Below are 24,529 nucleotides of genomic sequence, written 5' to 3' on the forward strand. Positions count from 1 at the left end.
TACTCAGTTAAGAAAATTCTCGACTTCTTTCAAGGCTACCAGTATATAATCAAGGATGGACTTATACACAAAAATGACTAGGCCAGTCACCCAGGACAACTAACAAGATGATGATGATGAACAACGACCATCACAAGGAACCAAGAAATGCAATCAGGAGTCCCATCCATCTGCTCCATGGGATCAAAACCCTTCTCAATTAGAAGTGGAGTGGGCATCATCATCCCAGAATCTGAGGGATTGGAGAATGAACTATGGACTAAAGTAGACTTCCTGGTATACTACTACAGACTTATTGTGATTCTACCAATAGAAGAAATTATATCATTGATGTGGAGGCAGTGTTCACTAGAGGTTCTGAGGGCAGGGAGAGGGAAAAACGGGTGAAACATGGGGCAGTTTTGGGACTTGGGAATTGTCCTGAATGACATTACAACAGATACAGGTCATTACACATCTGGCCATAACCTACAAATTTGTGCAGGAGAGGGTGTAAACAACAATGTAAACTATAATCCATGCTTAGTAGCCATACTTCAAAATGTGGTCGTCAATTACAATGAATGCACAACACTAATGGAAGGATGTTGTCAATGGGGGTAAATGTGGGTAGTGTGGGGAGCGGGGCATGTGGGAATCCCCTATATTTTTATGTAACATTTATGTAACCTAAGTATCTTTTTTTAAAAATGCAAAACTTATTAATAATTAAAAAAAAAAAAGTGACTAGGCCACAACTCTACCCAAAGAATGGGTTTGTATTTAAAGGCCCCAGCCATTAGACCATCCTCAGGAAAGAAGTGTCTGAAAGATGTATAGTGATCCTGAAACAGGCACAAGAAAACTTATAGCAACTTCAAGGGAAGCCTGTATTAACTCAGGCAAACATGATTGGATGCCTCCAATGCTGAAGTGAAAATTTTGAGCCAATGAAGCCAAATCCTTATAGCAAGCAGCATGCAACAAATATACTTGGTTCCTTGCTTGCTGATCACAAGTAAGCATTTAAAATGTGAATTTGCAATCAGATGTCTTCATTACTCCAGCTAAAGTGGCATCAGAAGTGGTACCATAGGTGCCATATTAAGTCCTGGAGAAAAAATATTCTACCAGAGCTGACCATCTCCACCATAAGCTCTGTTTTGGAAGTTTTATTTTTGTGTATTCCCACTTTTAAACTCTCCCTGTCTTATGCATAATCATGCCCTCTTGCTAAGTAAGTAAAGAATAAGGTCACAGAATACTTAATTCACAAAATTACAAAAAAGAATGAAATAAAACTTCAGTACTTCTCAGTCTCCTGGCCATCATGATGTCTTATAGTCAAAAACCAATTAAAATGGTTTTTAAAACACCTTAGGGTAAACTGGAGGAAATGGTACATCCTCCACAAAGCATACATAGTTTCTGAAAAATTGAAACTTTTTCAGCAGGTATCAGTTGAAAATAAGAATGAATTGGGAACAAAAATGCAAAACCAAAAATGAAGCAGCGACATGTGGTTAGTAGCTTCTAGTTTGACATGTAACTGTAACATCATTATGTATTATTTTATATTGTACTTTTTTCATTATTGATGATTTGGACTTTAAGAGAAATTCCATAGATTTTAGTGTCACAGAAATGAGAAAATTTGAACATTTTATTCTAAAAAGCAATAAAGTAACTGGAGTGAATGCTTGTAGCCTTAAACATTTTTTCTTTAATGCCTTAACTGTTCAATAATCAAAACTTTGCACACATTTAAGTTACTATATTGTCCTTTGCTTGGATGCAGTGCCATGCAGATTTATGTGGCTGTTATTTTTATTTACTTTGCATTACTTTCATTTACACCTTACTTTGAATGGAAAGCCAAATATTCCTCTCTTCAACTGATCAGTAATGGTCCATTAACTGCAGTAGAAAAAAAATTGGGGAGGGGGGGGGGCGGTAATTGATGATAACTGACACTTAAGATCAGAAACAAAAATTCTTAATACTTGATGCCTTAAGATGTCTACCCAAGGGAAGCAGACTTGACCCAATGGATAAGGCTTCCACCTACCATATGGGAGGTCCGTGGTTCAAACCCCAGGTCTCCTTGACCCATGTGGAGCTGGCCCATGCACAGTGCTGATGCACGCAGGGAGTCCTGTACCATGCAGGGTGTTCCCCGCGTAGGGGAGCCCCATGCGCAAGGAGTGTGCCCAGTAAGGAGAGCCACCCAGCGCAAAAGGAAGGGCGACCTGCCCAGGAATGGCACTGCACAGAGAGCTGACACAGCAAGATGACACAACAAAAAGAAACACAGATTCCCGGTGCTGCTGCTAAGGATAGAAGTGGTCACAGAAGAACACACAGCGAATGGACACAGACAGCAGACAACTGGGGTGGGGGGGAGGGGGGGTAATAAATAAAAATAAACAAACAAAATAAATCTTAAAAAAAAAAAAGAACGTTTACCCAAAGCTTTGAAAGACTTTAAGACAATCAATACTTTCTAAAATACATTAGAGGTTTATATTTGATAATAAAACTTGTCTCTTTAATCTCAAAAAAGAAAAAAAAGATTTCTTGATTGAAGCAATCAGGAAACAGGATCAACTTAAATCAACTAGAGATCAATTGTAAACAGATATGCCTGTAGTGTAGCTGACAGGAAAGTGGAAGTCTGAGCATAAAAGTACTATGCCAGAAGTGAGACTTTATGGGAATCCCCTAATTTTTTTATGTAACATTTATGTAATCTGAAGTGTTTTTTAAATTTTTAAAAAGTATTTAAAAAAAAAACAAAAAAGGAAGTGAGACTTTTTTATTGACTTATTGTAATTCTTCAGCATACAAAGTATTTAATCAAGAATATTTACAATTCTTACATAATGTACATTTTATAATAACTATAAAGATAATGTACTGCCCTCCATTTACAATGACAAACTACAGTAAAACTACATTCATGTATTAGATACAAATCCTCTACATACTAATAAAAAGTAAAAGGAGTCTAGGTTATACATTCTTTAAAAATACCTTTCCACAGGGAGCAAGAAATATTACACATAAGTCTTTATGACTGGAATGATCCAGAAATATCACAAAGCACAGGTAGACACATATGGAAAAGTAGCCCATCATTTCCAAAAGTTAACCTTTAGCCTTTGTGTAAAATAAATGTTGCCAACAATCTTTGTAATGTAGCAAGCTTTCCCTTTTTAAAATTAACACCCAAAAGGCAGCTTGAGGAAATATGAAAAAAATCTACAATATAAGATAGTAAAAAGACCAAATGGGGAGAAAAGTTTATTTAATCAGACTGCTTTGACCCCATCATCTCATTTTAAGTGGATAAATTTATGTAAACAGGTAAAAAGTCCACAAAAATATATCAATAAATGTCAGGCTTCAGCTAAACTGAATCAAAGCCCATTTTAGCTCTCTTTCATTTGAAAGCACCAAGAAATTGATACAGATACGGTGAATTAAAATTACCTTTACAATGTTTTGCTTTCATTAATGTTTGTTATTGTGAAAATATAAAATTTCCTACAACTTTTCTTCAAATCCCAATTTACTCCCCTTCAAGGTAATTTTATATCTAGGTTGTTTAGAATATTGGGAATTTTGTTATCAAAACACAAGGAAAGCTGGCAGTCATTATCAGATTTTGTTGCTTTACAATGATTTTAAACCATTTCATGATACAAGGAAAGTGTTTCTGACTAGAAGTCAATCAGACCTGGGCTGTGGTGTCAGCTTTGGCACCAACTAGGAAACTGAGGCAACCTCCTCTGTAAAACAAAAGGAACAAACTAGGATCAAAGAAAAAGGAAATGTTAGAGCTCTGAGATTAAGATCTGAGAAGTCCTACTGTGAGAATCAGGTGAGATAAAGTATGTCAAAGTACATTCTAAGGAGCCAAGAGTGATATGGGTATATCTTCTTATTCAAATTGAGTAATAAATTTAGTCCTAAATAAAATTGTTTATTTTGACCATACTTATAAAGCTGTATTTTTAAAATACTGCTTAACATATACCAAAATAAAGTTGTCCGAAGTGTGAAGGTATACAAACACTTTTCACAATGCACTCATGAAGAATGAAGCACATTTCCCAAATTAAATTGGTATGTTCTGAAAACTAAACACTGAAATTAATTAAAATCCACAGTGAAGACTAGTATAAACTAGGCAAACACTGTAACATAATCCCTGGAAATTTCTGAATTTCTAAGGATTGTACCAAAGGTTAATTTTTAAAACCTTAGAAATCTTAACATATACATAGTGTTGAAATGAAACACTACAAATAACTTGTTAATTACTTTTAGTCTAGTTCTAACACGAGACTGCATTTCATATTTAGTACTGCTATTCTTATTTTAATATTAATTCTTATTTTCATATTGATCTAATTTTTGTTAATGGGAAAACAATAATGCACTAACACAATAATGATAATGAATCAGACACTAATATCATTATATCTATTATGGAAAGAAATCAAAGGGTAATCACGATGACTTCAGAAGCCCAAGAGTATGATTAACATTGCTTACACTATAAATTCTCATAATGCACTGAATAATTCACAGCATAAAACCCAGATGTGTTACATTATATATACATATTTGCTGACAGCTAAATTTACCTAAAAGCTAACCTACCTTAAAACTATTTTATAACTATTAATTTGCTTCAAAGCCTTGCAGAGTTTATTCCATAATATCTGCCAAATTTAGTCCAAAGGGGATCTTGGCATATTCAAGAAATCAAGCAATGGAAATGCATTTTTTGTATGGTCAGCTTCTCTGCTTTCCCTGAATATCTTCTATTCAGAGCCATAGATATCTTCTTTTCAGTGCATCCTTATTGTACTTCAAATACATCTCTAACCATTAACTAGACACTCATTATTGCCATATTAAAAAGTCATCAAGCCGCAGGAGATAAGAATGTTATAAGGAATTGCCTTCATCACCACAGAGATGCCATGAAGCACTACTGGCCAGATCAAGAAGGAAAGGTGTCTGGGCTTCCTCAGATAAAAAGGTTAGGAGCCGTCAGGAGCAAAGTCCTAGGAACTAAAAAAGAGTAGGCACTTCAAAGGAAAAGTGAGGCTCTTTTTCTTTCTTTCTTTCCTTCCTTCCTTTCCTCTTCTTTTAATTCTGTCTTTTTTTGTTGTTGTTGTTGTTCTTAAATATTTTTCTTTATCCTTGAGCTTTTTGCACACTTAATTTCAAAGTCTACTCTAACAAAAATGTTACAAAACAGACTTTTGCTCTCAATACAGTACCTAAAGAGCCAGATGACCTGTGACTCTGAGGTGAAATAGGAAATAGTTAATGTTTCCTGTTACTGTTGCAATTAAAATAAAATGCTTTGGAAGTTAGCATTTCCTCAGTTATAATTAATATATAAAATGTTTATTCTTTTTCTAATATTTGGTATCTAATATTAAATAAGCACTACATGCACACAATTTGGCCATATAGATAATGGAACCTTTTCTGTTGCATGAATTTATTTCAGTATAATTCCTGTTTAGATAGATTCTGATTTGACATTTAATCAATTTATACAACCCTAGTTATTGCAGCAAAATGTTAGAAAATGTATTATATACCCAAATGAATACAATTTCTCCACTTATTTAATAACCCAAGTTTAAAACTCTTGTTATTTAAGGAGACTGGATATCAATAATATTGCTTAAACATAATTTGTAAAAGAAAATTAAACAAAAACTGCTGACTATATTGGAAAGGACTGTAATACAAATAACTCCTGACAAGAAAGGGCAATCAAAGATGGAATCAGACTAATTTTTGTAGCGTATAGATGGTAAATAAGTATATTCACAATGTTTTCAAATTTAAGAGTCTGAGATTCATGTAACCAAACACTAATGCTACATAGATGATATAATTTAAAAGAATGTACATTGTGTACAACACAAGAATACAGGATAATGTAGAAAACAATTATAAAGCAACTTATTGTTGTATACTTCAGTATAAACTAAGAAAAACTTGGGTTTTGTTTTTCTTTGTACAGAGAGATTTTTCTTTCATAGGAGACAGGAAAAATGTCTTGAAAAGGACAAATTTCAAATATAAAAATGTACTATATTATAAATCAACTTTTCCTTTGAAAGTTACATTTTGATGAGAGCATAATTTTGTAACATTCAAGTATCCTTTAAAACATAGTTTTATTATATCAATCAATTTGTCAAGGTTTTAGGAAATCAACCCAAAAATGAAGAACTTCTATAACTTAGTTTCTTTTGGTAATTAAAAACAAAATTAAGGACTTCTTTGTGTTTCCTAAAATAGAATAAATGGACTGAACTGTCTACCTGTACAGCCATTATATATACATATATATGGGTGTGTATGTATTAAAGCACTGGCAAATAGCCTACCATCTAAAGAATATAACTGAATTTATGAGCAATTAGCGGAAACATATTCTTTACTTCTAATAATTAAATCATATATTATGTGTATAACAGTTAGGCTACTAAAAAAGATTGTGAACAACCAAAATTCATCAGGGATGCTAAAGATAAGACATTCTTGAGACAGGCAGGATGGTTGACTCTCATTTGACACAGACATGTTTGGATGAATGATCCTGGGCACAATGCATGGAAAAGTAATGCCACAACCTATCCACTTGGCATCTTGTAACCTTAGAGATGGCCTAAGTCTAAATTGAACCTTTTCAATACAAAACAGCCCATTAAATAGGTGTTTTTAAAAAAGAAGTCCTAAAGTAAGTTCTTCTCCCAGCATTAGAGATCTACATTTTAATTTATAAAAATACCAGTGAATGGATAGATTTTTCCAAACAATTCATTAGCTACCAACATTAATTAAGTAGAATTTAAGAAATTGTAAGTTTCCAGCTATACACATTTCAGGGGTGGGGTGGGGGAAGGCAGTCACCAGATTTAATATTTTCCCCTTCTTAAAAAATTCAAAATTTCTGTGAATCTTGCTGGAAACGATTTAGTTTCTCTGGATTATTGGATGCCATTTGGGAAAAATCACGAAAAATGTCCTGGTAAGTTTCATCACCTGCATGAAAATAAAATTAGTATACTTTAAAATTTTATACAATTAAATTATTAATAAACATTCATTTTATGACTATTTTTTATTCATTACATTAAAATTCTGTTCAGACAAGCATTTTAGAAAAAAAAGACCAACTACATATAAATGCAGGAAAAGTATATATTGAAAGAAAAAAAACTATACCTGAAAAAAGCACCTCAGATGCAGCCACAGAGGAAAGTTTAGAGTTAGAAAAAAGCAAAGATGCAAAGTTTGAAAGCAATGTAAAGAAACACATTTATTAGCACTTAAGAAATAAAAGTCATTCTAACTGAGTTATAGTAAACAAGGCATCCTGTAAATAACTATTTCTTTTGATAAAGGCCAAAAGAAATGACCAAAATCAAACACTAATGTTTCCAATGGATGCAAGTTATTAAACCAGGTAAACTGATAAGCAAGTGGGGGGGGAAGCCTCCTGTTTTAAAATTGTCTTTTAAATAAAAGGAATTTTAATATAAATATAATCAATATAAATGGCATGTGTGAAAAAGTAATAATCAAATTTTAGTGCTTAATTAATATAACTGTTAACCAAGCTTATAAAATAATAAAGCCTAGAAAATGACTATAAATCCTAGTTTCACATTTAGTAAGAAGGTTTTTTTTTTAATTTACTATAGGTCATATAAGAATGCTATGACAAAATGAGATTAAATACTAAAGATATCTGTTAACGTAGAAAAAAACAACAGTATTTAACATGTGTGTATATAAATATGCTTTAGAACTAGATTACAGATCCTGATATTATAGCAGTTTGAATACTATTGTTCTTGTCATGATAAACCAAATATACACACAATCAAATCAAAGGGTTTGTGTAAAGTTAAATCGGTTTTCCATCATGAATGTTTCCTGCTAAATGTTAATCATTAGCTTTATATAGAAGCTTGGTAAAATACTGTTCTCAAATTTTGAACATCAAATACTGTTTTAGATGATATTGTGTAACATGGTTTTATAATTATTTTTCATAAGAAACCTTGCATCCATCATAAAAACAAACTCATTGCCACAGGTGTTGTTAATAATGCAGTAAGTTTTATCAGCTTTTAAAAAGTAGAATTTTTGAGCAATACATGACATATCAAAAGCTAGAGATTAAGGAAAAAGTTGGGAGAGAAGGGTAAAGATCTAGTAAAAAGGTTTAAAAACATAATCCAAGATTTTTAATTAAAATTTGTAATTCTTTTATTATTTACTCTTTTAATATTTAGTCTATGTGAAAAGCCATTTACTGAAATCTCTACATAGTTTTCATTTAGCCCTGGAAATTTTTTAATGACCTGAATCAATCAGATCTAATCAATCTAATTTGTTAAAATTTAAAAAAAGCAGTAAGAAGAATATCTTAATAAAGATGGCTGAGTATAACATGTAACTCATATTAATTATTACTAAACCAATAAAAAATAAAGTTTGATATACTGGAGCAACCAGTAAGACAATCCAATTACACCCATGATTTCTTAAAAGTTTACTCCCATATTAAAAGACAAACTATAATCTATTTCCATTTTTAGCTATTCTAAAGATATAAAATAAGAAAGCAACATTAAATAACAATTAACAAACCATACAAAATAATTAAAATTTTCTTATTCTTAGATGTTCAATTAAAATATTTAAAATATTTATTGTAAACATTATAATATTTTTAAAATACTATTTAAACTGGATCTGGAATTTTACTTTCCAAGAAAATGTAAAGTGCAGATCATTATAATACAAAAATACCACACTGATTTTTACCTTTCAACACCAAAGTAACTTAAAAGGCACACATTATACATTCAAGAAGAAATAGGAAGAAGGATCTAGCAGACAGTAATGCCAAATAGTTTACAGATAGCACCAGATGAGCATTCTCAAGTATTACAACAGTACAATGGCAATATATGGCTTCTACTATTAACAATGCATATTTTGCAGAACAAGCTGTGGGGTTATTTTTCTTTTTTGTGATTTTGAGTTTTTGTTTTTAAAATCATCTAGTACCTATTACACAAGTACATTTTAGTAGAACCATTGTACCATGCAAAACAAATTATAAGACCTTTCATACACTGAATTAAATGCTTCCTTAAAGGAAAGTGTTGGTGCTACTTGCTACACAATCATTGGTTTCACTGACTGAATACATGTTTTAAAAGTAAGTACAATACAAAAGGAAGACTCTACCTTCACACATACACACAAACACAAATATTGTGTTAATATTAAGTTTCTAACAAGACATTAATTAATAAATGCACTATCAATATACTACCTTTCATAGACCTCAAAATGCATCAAAAAAGCAAATGTTAGAACAAGAGATTAAGATATTTAATATAGTCAACACAAGCTGGACTTCAATGTGTTTCTTTAAATTTTAACTGTAATTTTAATCATTTAGAATTTTTCCAAAAACAAATATAATTTGTCTACACTGTAGCACATAAACAACACCTAGAATATGCCCCCCTGGAATGTTCAAAGAGTATATTTAACAGTTTATTATACATGGTAAACTAATTACCCAAAATTTTTAAGGCTACACATAACCTTTAAATTTCCTAACCACCTTCTATTTCCCTTCAGATAGTTAACTTTTCTATGTGCAAGAATGATTCTGAGTTTTGAAAATGCGGACTACTATATTTCTACTAATAGTTTAAAATCGTTTCTTGATTTTTGGTATTCAGGATATCCATCACTACAGCAGTTATGATAACCCAAGATTTTGCTGATTTTGTTCTTGAAACGTAACTCCCTCAAAGGAATGGCAGCATGTGACACTCTACTCCCAGGAAATCATGTATATGATACTGTCCCTTCTGGGTTGGTAAAAGCTTACCAAATACATCAATGACTCCCAACTTTAGCTCACTACATACTCCCATAACCACTAGTGGTTCACCAAATCAGAGATTCTCAATTTGCTGAGCTACTCTGCCAAAGATGGAGAAAAGTCATGGAGGCAGGGACCCTGGGAATCACTAAAGTGGTTTCCAACAACTGAGAGCAGGATGTGATATTTCACCCACCTACCCAGGATTAAGAGCTGCAGGAACTGGTTAAGAAGGATACATACTTCTTTCAGGAAATGTGTGCTCTTATATCGCATTGCAAAAAATAGGGAGTCCCAGGCCCTTAAGGCTTTAGATACAAAATTTCAAAGCTGGGCTTCCAAAAAGTAGTTTATTGCAAAGATTAGATCTGAGGCTTTTAAACAATAGCGTTATTCATTATCAAAAGATCAAAAATACCTGCATTTCACAACTACTCAAAAATTTGAGGTTTTCTTTCTATTATTAGGTGCAATCAAATTCTATGAGCGAAAATTTTGGAGTGATAAGGTGAGGAGGAAATAAATAGCTACTGTCTACACCAACATATCTGCTGTTCAAAGACATAAAGGGAAAGAAAAGCACCCAGGGAGCAACTGCTGTATCATTTTACCATTTCACCTGTATAATATAGTTCTGCTTAGGCCCTCTGAATGAGTTTAAAATCTAAATATTATCAACATGATCTATTTGAAGATTTCATTTTATTCTGCTGATAAAACATTTCCAGAAATCTGATCTACTTTTCACCTCTAAACTAAAACTTCAGAGTGGTGGAAAAGCTTATTTTAAAACAAAGGCCCCCTCCCATTTTCATTAAAATAAATTGGAAAAATCTATTTTTTCACTGATGAATGGAAAGTATATATTCCTATACTTATATATAAACCTGTACATTAACAACAGCGAAAGAGACATCTGAATGTTCCTAAGCAATGGTGGCAGAAGTCCAAGTGGTTTGGGTGGAACTAGAGGTCAAGAATATAGAAGGCTCTATCCTTTCAACCTTTCCAACTCCAAGAAAAGTCAATCATGGATCTTCTGACTAATCAGATGGGTGTAGCTTCATCAGCAAACACCTTAAGGAAAGACTAGCTTAACAACATTTACGTTCAAAATTTCAGGAAAAAAAAAGTTTTAACTTAAAATTTTGAAGTTGACTCTTACCTCACAAATATCAGGTTACATCCTTTGAACATTTTTTAAATTTTAAAGTGCTTCAACACAAAGGCCTCAAAAAAGGCCTAGTAATGCTATCACTTAAGTAATCTGTTACAAAATTATAACATTTAAAATCTAACATTCAAGTTTAAAACAAGTGGGTGAAATCCAGAATTACAGCTGAAACTTCACCCTTAACCAGCACTCTTATATCTTGGCATACCATGAGTCTGTAGTACTATATGATCCATAGGATTAAACCAGGGCACCCTAGATTAGAAGCATCTAGCTGAAGTGCCTCAATTTTCAAAGATCTTACCTGTTTCCTATTAAATTAGACCAAATATAGGTAATAAATACAGTGTCTGAGGAAAGAATGGCCCCACATTTACATTAATTATATATTTATCTGGTTAAAAATAAAAGTAATTGGCTGAAGCTAGCATAAAGCACAGAAAATTCAGCACATATTTAAAAGGAAGGGAAAGATGATATTACCAGGCCACTTTAAAATAATATACCAATATTAATTGAAAAAAAATCAAATATGCTCATTGCAAACTAAACATTTTCAAGTATTTTAGTCATGAATTCCTGAATTTTTTTTTTACCAATATGTATATGAATTTAAAATAGATAAATTTGCTATCCATATAATCAAACTCAGGAAACTGAAGTCCAAAAGTAACTCTCTTCTTTGTGAAAAATGGCTAATCAGGATATGTTCATCAAAGAAAAGAATCTGTTCAGCAATAGTTCTTCCTTTTCTTGACATCTTGACTCAAAGGTGAAAATTACTCAAAGTGTGATTTGAGCTGATCATCAGCTGAGATTTCTCTAATAAGAGTACGTTTACTTTGCCATCAGGTTCACAAAATTTTGTTGTAAATACTTCCACTTATCCAACAGATATGGTAAAATTGCTTGGGGCAAAGTTACAAGATTAAATGAGACCTATTCCCTCTACCTTTTATACTAACCCCATACCTATATGGACTTCTCAACACTGTTAAGTTTGTACTTTAAACCTTCAACTCATTTTTGCTTGAAGTACAAATCTCTTAATTCAATAAACTTTTTCTTGGTATCTTCCACACAGATTTTTTATATGCCAAACACGTGGTGATTTGTTTTTTCCCTGAACACAACTTATAAAAATTCCCTGAATGACAAAAATAAAATAATTTTGTTATATTCACTTGACAGCCAAAGAGAATTCCAAAAAGAAGACACCTACTGTGCTGCTGAAGTGTATAAAGAACACATTATCATTCCATTCACTTCACTGGAATGTATATGGAAGACCTCTATACAGCAGATAAAGTAAGTCAGCAGCCAAAGAGTTAGATACAGCAAATAATGTGTACTCTAATAGGAATAGTTATAGATTTGTAAAGGCCTGGCAAGAATTCATTAAGCACAGTATACATCTAACAAACTCACAATTTTTAAGTAGGTTATAAAAAATCTAATAGTATTACTTTAGTTTGCTAAAGAACTATGAATCTTCAAGTTGTAAACTAATAAATTCCTGAATGCATTTCTTATACTGCATTTCTGTATGATTATTAGTAGAATATTGACCTGGCTGTCCATAAAGTCCTTCTGATTCCCGCATCTCTTCATTCATTCTTGCTAAGCGTAACCTAAAATTAAATGAAAAGATTTTTGAATTAAGTTATATAATACAAATGTTCATAAACCAATGAAGTATATAACCAGGTAATACATGTAGTAATGTGTGTGTATGGATGTATGTGTACATATATATATCTCCAGTTATTTAACACTAAGATAGACAAACCATATTTTGTTTTATCAAACTCAGGAACCTTTGATGCAAAAATAACATACAATGCTCATGAAAAATGATGAAAGATTTCTGACAAGTGCACTTCAGCTCAACTGTATTCCCTTTTATAACTCTCTAATTCTTGGGGTAGGAAGTAATCCTCTAATTTTTACACTACCAACTCCTTCCCCCACCCCAGCATTATATTAAAATAAAGAATCGAATGTAGAGAAGTCATTGGTCTTCTGCTCCTACTGGTCAGGCAGTATAGCAGAAGTAGATGAGAAATAGGGCTTACAGAACCAGAATTCTTGATTTCATATTCCAGCTCCACCACTTACTAGCTGTGTGACCATGGGCAAGTTTCTCAAATAATCTGTAGCTTAACTTCCTCATCTGCAAAATGAGGATAATGATATCTCCCTTATAGCACTGCTGTGAGAACCAAAGGAGCTCATACATTTAAAGTGCTTAGAGACGTACATGGCACGTAGTGAATAACCAACCACTTTTAAAGTTCACACAGATGCATGAAAGGCTACATTAAGTAGCCTGTATAAGTAATATACTGTTATAGGAAAAACTCAAGTAGAAAGAAAATACTTACAAGGTCACTATATCAGCATTGGCTGCTTCCACAGCTATACTCAAAGGGTCTTTCCCTTCTTCATCAGTGGCATGTTGATTGGCACCTCGTTTTAAGAATAAACATACCTGCCTATTTAAGGAAATAAAATTTTTGAGAGGTTTCCAATAAGAAAAAAAAAAACAGTATTTACCTTTAAAAATAATAAACACTATGTAACTTAAAGGAATAATATCTTCATTAGGAAAATTTTTTATTCATTCTACAAATATTTATTGAACACTGACCCTAATAATAAAAATTTACCAAAAGCAAGCATTTTACATGTGTAAAGGTATTTTCATTTACATTGTCTTATTTGACCTGGTGCTATACAGCACAGTGGGAATGTAGCCATTATGGTCTCTACCCTCAAAGAACAAAGTTAAAAAAAATAAAAATGAAAATAAAAAGTACAGGTATCTATACCACTTAAGGAAAACAAAAATCACTCAAGGTCATTATATGGGAAAGAAGGAAGCCAAGGCAATGCTAACATCATAATATGTTACCGATAAAACAATAGCAAAGACTGGGAAGTAATCCTGCTATACTCCATAAACACTCATAGTAATTTGATGAAATTGACAAAAATTTACAATATATTAAAGAATAGAGTCTATGAAGTAAAATGGGAAGAATAAGGGTTATTTAAATTATGGAAAAAAACAAAGGATGAGTTAAATACTATCTTTTTTTAAGTACAGGAAAGATTTTATTAGGACAGTATCAAATTAATTTTCTTGGTTGATAGAAAGGAAACAGTTTATAATAAAAATAGAAGACAGAAAAAAAGAACAAGTTTTTGCTTTTCAAGGTATTAAGAACTGGATACACTGAGATGTTTATTAAAAAACAATCACCTATGAAAAAATTTTTCAAATGGACAACAATTTATCTTCATTTATAATTTATAATAAAAAGTCTGTTTCAAGGTTCTGGAGTCTAAATATTGCTCCAGAACTATAATGTCAACAGCATAAACTAAGAATTTAGTTTAGATTTGACTTTGCTATCCTGTGAAAAAAACTAAAAATTCCAAAGTAAAAAAATTTTCCCAAAATAGGCTGTGTGTTATATACATATTGTATGTCCACATACCTAAATACACAATATTTAAGTTATCTGACAAAATTGCCACAATTTCAGTAACAGAGGAGTTTATAATAATAACAAGTTAATTTCAAAGTGAGCTTTGCAACTTTCATATCTGACAAGTACGAGCTTTATTCTGAATGAGAGTTCAAGAAATTTTTAAGTTCCATGATGACATAACTTATAGGAAACATCACTTTACAAACTCTACCTAGTGGCCTTAACCTGAGAAAAAGCAAAATGCTTATTTTAAAATAATTTTTTTATATAGCATCTACTTAAATATTTAGACACTAATAGTTTACCCTGTGTGTCCTAAGACAGTAGCATGATGCAGTGGTCCCCGCCCTTGTACATCTCTTTGGTTCACATTAGCACCATTCTGTAGGAGGAACTCGCATGTCACCAAAGAGCCCTTAGGAAAAGAAAAGATGATAATGAACAAAAAGCAAACAATAAGAAACATTGATATATATCTATTTTAAAACAGAATAGTTTTAATTACTTCACTCAAATAGTCTTTCCATTTTATTCTCCCCAAAAGAGAAAATATCCTCCAGCAAAAGAAGAGAAATGATGTGATTTTATTTTCTCCTCAAGAACTATTTCTAAAAGGAATTCAACTTGCAGCTTGTGATTTAGCAAAACAAAGTACTTTTTTTTTTAAGGAGGTACTGGGGATTGAACCCAGGACCTCGTGTATGGGAAGCAGGGGCTCATCCACGAGCTATATCAGCTTCTCAGTGAGAGTTGATTTTTTAAAGTTTGTTTGTTTTGTTTTAGGAGGTATTAGAGGTAGAACTCAGGACCTTGTACATGGGAAGCAGGGACTCAACCACCTGAGCTATATCCACTCCCCAACAAACTATTTTGATTATCAGAATTCATTTCCTCAAAAAAAAACTGATAAAGAAAACAATGTTATGCTCAGAAACCACTACTAGTTGCACAGAGGCTTCTTCTATTTTCCAACCCATCTCTTAAAGCAAAAAATAAATAAGGCCATGTTCAGAAATGAATCATGATTTTTAAAATTTTACCATCATCGAAAACATCAATGTACAAATTCATACCCCTAATACTGCCTGAACAAGTGGTGTTGCTTTGTTTTCTTCTGAATTAGCCCAGTTCACATCTGCACCATGAGCCAAAGCCTCAGCCATTTTAGGAAGGTTTTTTTCATATGACGCCCTATAAAGCTGAAGTCCTGGATTAATATGTTTCGAATCAAGAAACACAGAAGAATCTTGCCTTTCTCCCTCTGAAAAGCAAATACAAATACACCAATAAAAATGAGCTCTTCAATGTATCTCAAAGTGAAAGCTGTAACATAAGAAACCACTAATCTATCATAATGAGCTTATGGGAATTTTTCTCATAAAGATCTTATTTCCAAAAGACTAATTTCCCAAAGATTCAACCTTCTTCTCAAAAGACATCACCTGGTATGCCAGGCCTTTGGCTTTGTCAGTATCCAATGGGTATGTTAATTATAATGGATTAAAATTGTGTGTAAGGTCTAGACTTAAGAACTCAAAAGAGGTAGCAAGAATCCATAAAGGATTTTAGTACTACATCAAAGCTTATTTCACCTCTAGTATTGTCTAATACCATCACAAATTGCAGCATAAGCACCTCAAATAATTTGAAGACGGCTCACTATTCTGTGTATTCTGCAAACCAGAATTACTGAAATCCATGAAGGAAAGAATATAGAAATAAAGTATAGGTCAGAAGAAAAACCAAATGGGGAGGGAACTGCTGCTCTCTTTCTCCTGGTAAGAAAAGGTTGACTATTGTATGATGTCACGGAAATGAACTAATTATGATGAGTAAACTTATGGAGTTAAACTATAGAGTATAGGTTAATAGGAAACAGAATGGGGGTTGAGAAAGAGGAGCTGGTGTTAAATGTATGTAGAATGTTTAATAAGGTCAACTGTAAATATGTGGAAATGGATAGAGTTGATGGTAACATATTATAACGAATGTAATCAACACTCCTGAATTTATAAATGTGATTGTGGCTGAAAAGGAGGCTAATGTTAATTGAAAGACAGAGAATAATCTAGGGACTGTATAATATAGTGATTTTGGTGAGAGAAGAGGATTGTGGTTAATAATACAAATACAAGAATGTTCCTCGATTACAAAGTGTTAAGAATAAGGTTTTTCAGGGGAAAAATACAACTAATATAACTTATAGACTACAGTTAACAGTACTATTGAAATATTTTTGTAGTAAAGGCAAAGAAGGTACCATTATCAATGCTGAGGGTCAAAAAAAAAAAGAATATGGGATTTAGTTTTATGAGACGTGAATATGATCAGGCTTTTTTTTTCTCCCCTCTTCATTAACAAGAAGATCTTGTTTATGTCATTTAACCAATCCGTGCTCATTTATTCATCTTTTGGAACACTGAAGAAACCACTGAGTTTATTTTTAGGATTAAATAAGGTAAATGTGCCAGGACAGAATTTTTTATAGTAATGTTTCCATAATTTGTTAAACGGTCTTTGGTCTGTTATTTTATTTTTTGAAGCTGAAATAAAGCTACCAAAAAAAACACACATACACACAAAACACTAAACAAGATTAGGCATTTAGCACAGGTATTTTTCAGCAAACAAAACTGATTATAACATGTAATTTCATCAAAACTCACCAGAATCATATAAACTATTGGCTGACACCATAGAGGGTAAAGATTCTCTTCCATCATCAGAGCTCTGCTGGATTCCACTGTCATTATTTTTCACTGTTTTAAAGAAAAATCAGCTAGTGATTAAAGTTCTTATCATTTGTAAATATTACATCCCACAAACAAGATTTTTAAAATCAGCTCTTCGTGTACTCAGTCACCACCAGTAGGATACACTAAATACTTTTGAATACTTAGCTTATCAAGATAGGAATCATCAAAAAGCCTGAAAATAAGCTTATTTTCAGAGGTACTAACACCGCTCATAACCCCATTATATTCCAGGGGTAGTAAAAAGCTGAATTATTTTATGACTGCAAGTAATATGTAATTCTGAGACAATGGGTAACATCTAGAGAAATGGCCACACTGCACAATGACCACTGGCACAGACTTGGAATGTTCCACAACAGTACTTACTACTACGCAGTTTTGAAGAAGTATCAAAGTAGGAGAAGAGTGAATCTAGTTCATCAGGACAGAACAGAGACTCCCGCCTGGCCTCGTCGCTATTTACAGCAACCACTGAGGACATGCAAGTTAGCAAAGCACAAAGCAGGCAGTAAGAAGGGAAAAGGGTAGGAAAAGACGTTATTGGGGCAAATTTTAGAGGAAAATTAGGAAGGAAATTAGGTGGTTAATCAGATACTTAGGGTTTTCAGCCATAATAGATTTATAATCCCCATCTCCACTTGCATTTAAGGTTTTATTCCTTCATATATACACATTACCTAGTAATTTGAATTATCATGGCATTATTTAAACTTAACTGTTTTAAAGAAACAGAAATTCAATTTTTCCTCAAATTATGTTGAAGGAAATAGATTTTTAGCATTTAAAAATTCTACTTGGCTATTAATTCAGAGATTATAAAAATGACTATCAGCTTAAGAAAGTATTAATATAGACAACAAGTAAGTTCTGATACCTGAACTTTGGGCAGATGCTCTGACTTGATCACCTGGTCCAAGCTTAGGAATGCTCAGTCTCTTTTCTTCACAACTTTTGGAGACAATCTTTTTTTCCTGCTCAGGAGGTGATGATGATGATACAGAATATTTATCCACAAATTTCCTCTCCACATATTTTGCTCTGATATATGCCTCTTTCTCCTGTCTGGCATACATAAAAATGTTATGACATTTTGCTTAATACTTTAGCAAAGCTAATACTTTGAAAAGAAGCCATTATATGTTGAATATTCTCAAAGAAAGTCACTAAATAGTGATAAAACACTTTGTGATATTATGCAACATATTTTGTTTCCAAATATATAATGAACTATGATTACATATTCAAAGGAAATACAAATAACTGAAAAATCACAAGTATTAACATAGCACACTTTTATTCACTTCATTTTGGTTCAGTCATTTCTACTTATTCTCTCATGTTTTTTTATAGAATGAAAAACTATGTAATCAAGAAGACTATAAGGCAAGCAGATGTGGCTCAAGCAGTTGAGTGCCTGCTTCCCACATGTGAGGTCCCAGGTTCAGTTCCCAGTGCCTCCTGAAAAAATACAAAAACAAACAAAAGCAAAATAAGTGGGGAAAAAAACAAAAACAACTCAGGGGAGCGATGTGACTCAGTGGTTGAGCGCCAGCTTCCCACATAGGTCTTATTCCCTGGCCACCAGTATCTAAAAATAAAGAAATAAATAAAAGAAGACTATATAAATTTATAGAAAGTAACATTACTTTCATTTTTACTCAAAGAATAAATATCAAATACTGATAACCATAATTTTTTTCATAAGACCACTACTTTAAAACAATGTACGATTCTTAATATAAAGGCAACATACATGTTAAAATCTCAATTTCAATTTATGATACAACCATAAAATGCCAAATCTGTTCTACTTTTCTTAACTTATATCTTTTTTTTTTTTTTTTTAAAAGAAGGTACCAGGGACTGAACCGGGGACCTCATACACATAGCCACTGAGCTATACCTGCTCCCCGCTACTTACATCCTTTTAAGATGCTTAGGTCTCTGGCTAAAATAGAAGGATATTTCAAGGTCTGAAATAACTCATATAGCCCTGTATTAGCAAATCAATAAGAGCTGGATTCAAGTGATATTAGTTTAAAGAGCAATAACTTTAAAATAGTATAATTATATATATAATCAAATACAAAATCCCAAGACAAAAATATGGCAAATAAAAGTTTAATGCTAAAAGTAAAGATGCATAAAGGCTAAAAAAATCAACACTAACAAAAAGTAATTATGAATCTGAAGGCACTAATTCTTTCCCACTTCTTGGATGAGCCTCCAAAGATAGAATTGGAAGTATAATTTCAAACACAGCAATTAAGCACTCTCCCTTACCAAAAACTTTTTAACTCTAATCCTTTAACACCATAATATCATGTATGAAATACATGGCTAACAAATATTTGCTGAACAAGTCAAGCAACATAAAATTATTCATTGTAGGTACCAGGAACTTGATACTTGGAGACATTTCTTTTAAACAGACTGTTACCTTTTAAAGCCTACCACAAAGAGAACTCTGGTCTACTATAATTGCTAAGAGCTTTTACGTTCCTATGTAGAGTCTTAATTTTTAAGATTCTCTCTCACCTGAAGACTATAATTAATATTATCTGCTTAATAAAATATGACTATCTAGTTAACATATCTGAGAGATAACCATATTTGAACAGAATCAGTAATGATCTCTTCTAAATGGTTATTCTCCTGTATCAATATTATATACATTAACTATAAGGAAATAATATCACAGCTATATTCCTGGTTAGGAAAAAAAAAGGTGACACATTAAGATAACTGAAATAGTACCTTTGTCCTGGTTGTGGTTTCTTTATTCCCATTTTTTCAACTTTTGCTTCATAAACTCGATTTATAACATCATTCCCCAACTCACACATAAGCTGGCAGGAAAACAGAAAAAGAACCATACATTTCTAAAAATAGTATGAAGTCCTTAGTCTTCAAAAAAAAGTACATCTAATCCCTTGGGCATATTATGTCATTTCAAATTCCACAAAGAAATGTAAAGTTAAAACAAAATGAGACAAGGATTGGGAGCAATTTTACTATCTTGACATTCTACACCAGAATACACCTCCTGTAAGATTACTTCTCCAATACATTTCTACTGATTACTCTATCTGTATGTCCAGTAAAGAAAGAACAACAATAAAGCATTACCTATATAGAAAGGTGCAGTAACTTGTCTTCATCAGTCTTAGGACAGTTAAAATTCTAAGTTAAAAGTAAGTTATAAATTAAATTTGCATTCTTTAGCAGTTTTCTCTTCACTGTCTTGCAATTCTTAAAAATATTCAAGTCCATCAAATTTACAACTTTGTTGAAATTAATTTTGGATTTCTTCTCCTTGGAGTCTATCTCCAAATGATAACCAATTCCCCCATTACATGTTCCAAAATTTTTTAGACTCCACGTTTCCTCTTCATCACTCCATTTACCTCTTTAATTCAGTTATCTTCACCTCACTAATAAATTATATCTGTGCCTCTCAGCTAAATTTAATTGCTCCTAGTCACACCCAATTCCAGGCTTGACCACTAGACCAAACACGCTAACTATACAAGATGTGAATCACACCGAAACCATTTTCCTGACAAATCATATCTGGGTAAAGGAAACACTGGATGCACACTGGTATGACATAACTGGAAGTTGCAGAGAGCAGAGGTTAAGTGGTTGAGACATGTGAGCTTGAGAAGGAGAAGGCCTGGGCTGAGACAGTAAGAGGATGCAAGTGCTATCTAGACCCAAGAACAAGAGCGAAGTCTAGAGAGAGCATTCTCTGAGAGTATACACTATAGGCAGGCAGGAAAGAATGGTTTTCATTTCTCCTCTATTCCTTAGTAATAAGCCCCCTCAGATTCCTTGCTTCTACCATGGCCCTATTGTTTTCATGATTTCCTTTCCTTGTTTCTATTACCTCTCCCTCTCTTTCTCTTTCTCTCCCCTGTACCTTCCCAAAGCCCAGATACTTCTTATACAATTTAAATATACTATTGTCTTCTCTGAAGATCTCCCGTTTCATACACCATAATTTTTCACTTATAACCTCCAATCTGATTTTCATCTCTGTGAATATGCTACACTTAGTCATCTCTTATAAGTAATATCATATAATATTTGTGCTTAAGTGTTTTGCTTATTTCACTCAGAATGTTTTCAAGTTTCTTCCATGTTGCAGCATGTCTCATAACTTCATTTTTTAAAATTACATATATATATATATTTTCTGTCTTACTTCATTTTTTTCTTACAGCCAAATAATATTCCATTGTGTGTATGTACCACATCTTGTTTATCCATTCTTTTGTGAAGGAACACTTGGGCTGTTTACACCTTTTGACTACTATGAATAATGATGCTGTAAACACTTGTGGTTACTAATTATTATAGTAACCTATTAAAAAAATTTGTACTAGTACTCATCATTGGATGAGAATTGGTAACAGGTCAATCTTATTTACTATAGCAATATATCTCATATCTTTAACATTATATCTATATATTTTTAACATTATTGGCTCTCTATATTTCATAATTATAAAATATTAAGTTTAAGGCACAGAATCTAGGAAATACAAGCATGTAGGAGTCTTGGTGTCCTTAAGAGAGTGAACTGATGTGCAGTTAGGAGAGCTACATGAAATGTGCAATTTAAAAAAAAACAGTTATGGGAAGCGGACGTGGCTCAGCTGATAAAACATCCGTCTACCATATGGAGGGTCCAGGGTTCAATCCCTAGGGCCTCCTGACCCATATGGTAAGATGGCCCATGCACAGTGCTGTTGCCATGCACAAGGAATGCTGTGCTGTTGCAACCTGCAAGGGGAGTCACCCCACGTGAAAAAAGCACAGCCCACCCAGGAGTGGCGCTCTACACATAGAGAGCTGAGGCAGCAAGATGACACAACCAAAAAGAGACACAGTTTCCCAGTGCCTCAGGATAATGCAAGCAGACTCAGAAGAACACACAGCAAATGGACACAGAGAGTAGACAACAGGAGGGGAGAGGAGAGGAATAAATAAAATAAATCTTTAAAAACAATAACCAAAAAAAAAACAGTTATGAAAACACCAGATGCACCTAAATAGCCTCAGATATGTTATGATACAATTTAGTTCATTGTTAGCATATGAAATTCATAAATTTGTAAATCAAGATTCTAAAATCCTCAGGCATTTTATGTGAAAACATTAAATATTTTAATGCAAAAATTTATTTTACCTTTAAAAGTTCAGGCTCCCAGGTGTCTAAAGTTAAAGATCGTACTTTTGAAAAATGAACTCCAAGACTCCTAAGTGGAAAAAAAAAACTGCATTGAGTTATAAAACTACCAAGTCTCTGCTCTATTGAAAATGTATGCAGATTCTTTTTCTTTTTTAATGTGACATAGCCTCTAATATAGCTCTCAATATATATATAAATACAAACAGATTCTTCTGATTAATAACAAATGGTGAATGAAATTCCTCAAAAGCACTTTATAAGTCAAGATTTTATCTACTTAATGAAATAGAAAACGACAAACTGACAGTTAAATAAACTAAGTAGAAAGTGACCTCTAAGAATGGGACACAAAAATTTACAATGCACATTTGTCCAAAAGAAGAAGGACCACCCACCGGTGAATCCCAGAGCACTCAATACATAGGGTAATGCCCAGGTTGATGCTGGCCCACCGCGGATCTGCAAGACCACAGTCACAACAGCTGGCATTGCCAGGGATACACTGGACTCGCTGCAGTGCACTTTCTCCTTTCAATAATTTCTCTTTTGACTCATTTCCAGATTCTAGGCTTCCTATGGATGGAGATGATTTCTTATCCAGCTTCTAAAAGAATTAAGAATTATTTGTTTTAAATATACACATATTTTAATACTAAACTGCATGCTACATGCTCCCAACAGAAGCTTCCAATCAAGAAGTTATTAAAGGTTTATTATGGGCCTAAGCCAGGAACTGTTCTAGGCAATGCAGATTCAAGGATGAAAAGATACAGGTTCCACCATCAATGGGTTTTCAGTCCAGTGGGGAGAAATATAAAAAACATTGAAAATATACCTAATAACATATAATGAGGTATGTACAAGACACGAGTGCATAAAGAAAGGAGAACACCAGTTTCATGTGCAGGATAGGAGACAGATGGGAATAGACATGAAACGATTAAGACTCAAGAATAAAATATCATTACTTTATACCAAGTTGTTCAATGAATGGTAAGCAAATTGTTTTAATCACTGCAATAAACTTGAATAACTGGAAAAGGTATGGTCTTGCATAGTTAAATACTAAAGAAAAAATCAGTTACATAATTCTAATTGATAGAGTGAATCAACAATAGAACACACTATGTCTAAAAATTTCATGGAAACTAAGAAAAAAGCAAAAGGGGGTGGACAGGCAAAAAGTTAATTTTTTAAGTGTGCAGCAAAGTCTAAATCAATAACAGAGTATTTAATAAGCATTTGTCTGTATATGACAATACTGGCTGTCACAGTTTAATGTTTTTTTGTGAATCCCAAAAAAGATTATGACCTTAAAATTATTCCACTCCTGTAGGCATGGCACCCTCTGACTGTATTAGATTCTGTTAAGGGGTCTTTTTGTCACATCACTTGATTAGATCACTTTAGGACCTCTGGTTGGATTATGACAATGAGGCATGATCCAGGTTGGGTCTCCTCCCTTTTGCTGGGATCATATATAAAGCAAGAACTGGAAGTACAACTACATAGAAAGTCATCTACCATTTTGAAACTGCCATGTGAGAAAGAGGACTACAGGAAGAGAGAGAAACCCTGAGACTCTGAGAGGCTGAGAGAAGCTCCAGAAGGCTGAGAGAGAAGCCAGAGGTTGGAATCAGTGGAGCAACATTTGCTTTGCCACATGGCAGGAGCCCAGGATCCAACCAGCAGCCAATCTTCGGTGAGAAAGCATCTCTGATGATGCTTTGTTTTGGACATTTCACAGCCTCGGAACTGTAAGCTTTTACCATAATAAATCCCATTATAAAAGCCAACATATTTCTGATATTTTTGCATCAGCATTCTTAGCAAACTAAGACACTGGCCAAACATAAAGATGAAGTTGGGGAAGTAAACAATTAATTAAAGATCTAGTCTATGAAAAGTCTTCTGGATTGAAACATTTTCAACCTTAACAAGCCAGAATTTTAGCATAGAATCACT

The 24,529-nt window shown here is 33.0% G+C and overlaps 1 protein-coding gene across 5 annotated transcripts in view; it reads right to left on the reverse strand.

Moving 5' to 3' along the window:
- Positions 1-2,780: 2,780 nt before the first annotated feature.
- ACAP2 (ArfGAP with coiled-coil, ankyrin repeat and PH domains 2) overlaps positions 2,781-24,529 on the reverse strand; it is a 171,614-nt gene continuing 149,865 nt past the window's right edge. For all 5 annotated transcript variants that reach the window (XM_004465909.4, XM_023590996.3, XM_071214694.1 and 2 more), the window contains 10 exons: positions 22,960-23,168; positions 22,562-22,631; positions 20,125-20,216; positions 18,242-18,429; positions 17,278-17,370; positions 15,685-15,872; positions 14,917-15,026; positions 13,499-13,609; positions 12,684-12,745; positions 2,781-7,065 (listed from right to left, as the gene is read on the reverse strand). In XM_004465909.4, coding sequence (XP_004465966.1) covers positions 6,965-7,065; positions 12,684-12,745; positions 13,499-13,609; positions 14,917-15,026; positions 15,685-15,872; positions 17,278-17,370; positions 18,242-18,429; positions 20,125-20,216; positions 22,562-22,631; positions 22,960-23,168 — 1,224 coding nt within the window. In that variant the 3' untranslated portion in view covers positions 2,781-6,964. The remainder of the gene's footprint in view (positions 7,066-12,683; positions 12,746-13,498; positions 13,610-14,916; positions 15,027-15,684; positions 15,873-17,277; positions 17,371-18,241; positions 18,430-20,124; positions 20,217-22,561; positions 22,632-22,959; positions 23,169-24,529) is intronic.

This window comes from Dasypus novemcinctus, chromosome 4, assembly GCF_030445035.2.
Source record: "Dasypus novemcinctus isolate mDasNov1 chromosome 4, mDasNov1.1.hap2, whole genome shotgun sequence".
NCBI lineage: Eukaryota > Metazoa > Chordata > Mammalia > Cingulata > Dasypodidae > Dasypus > Dasypus novemcinctus.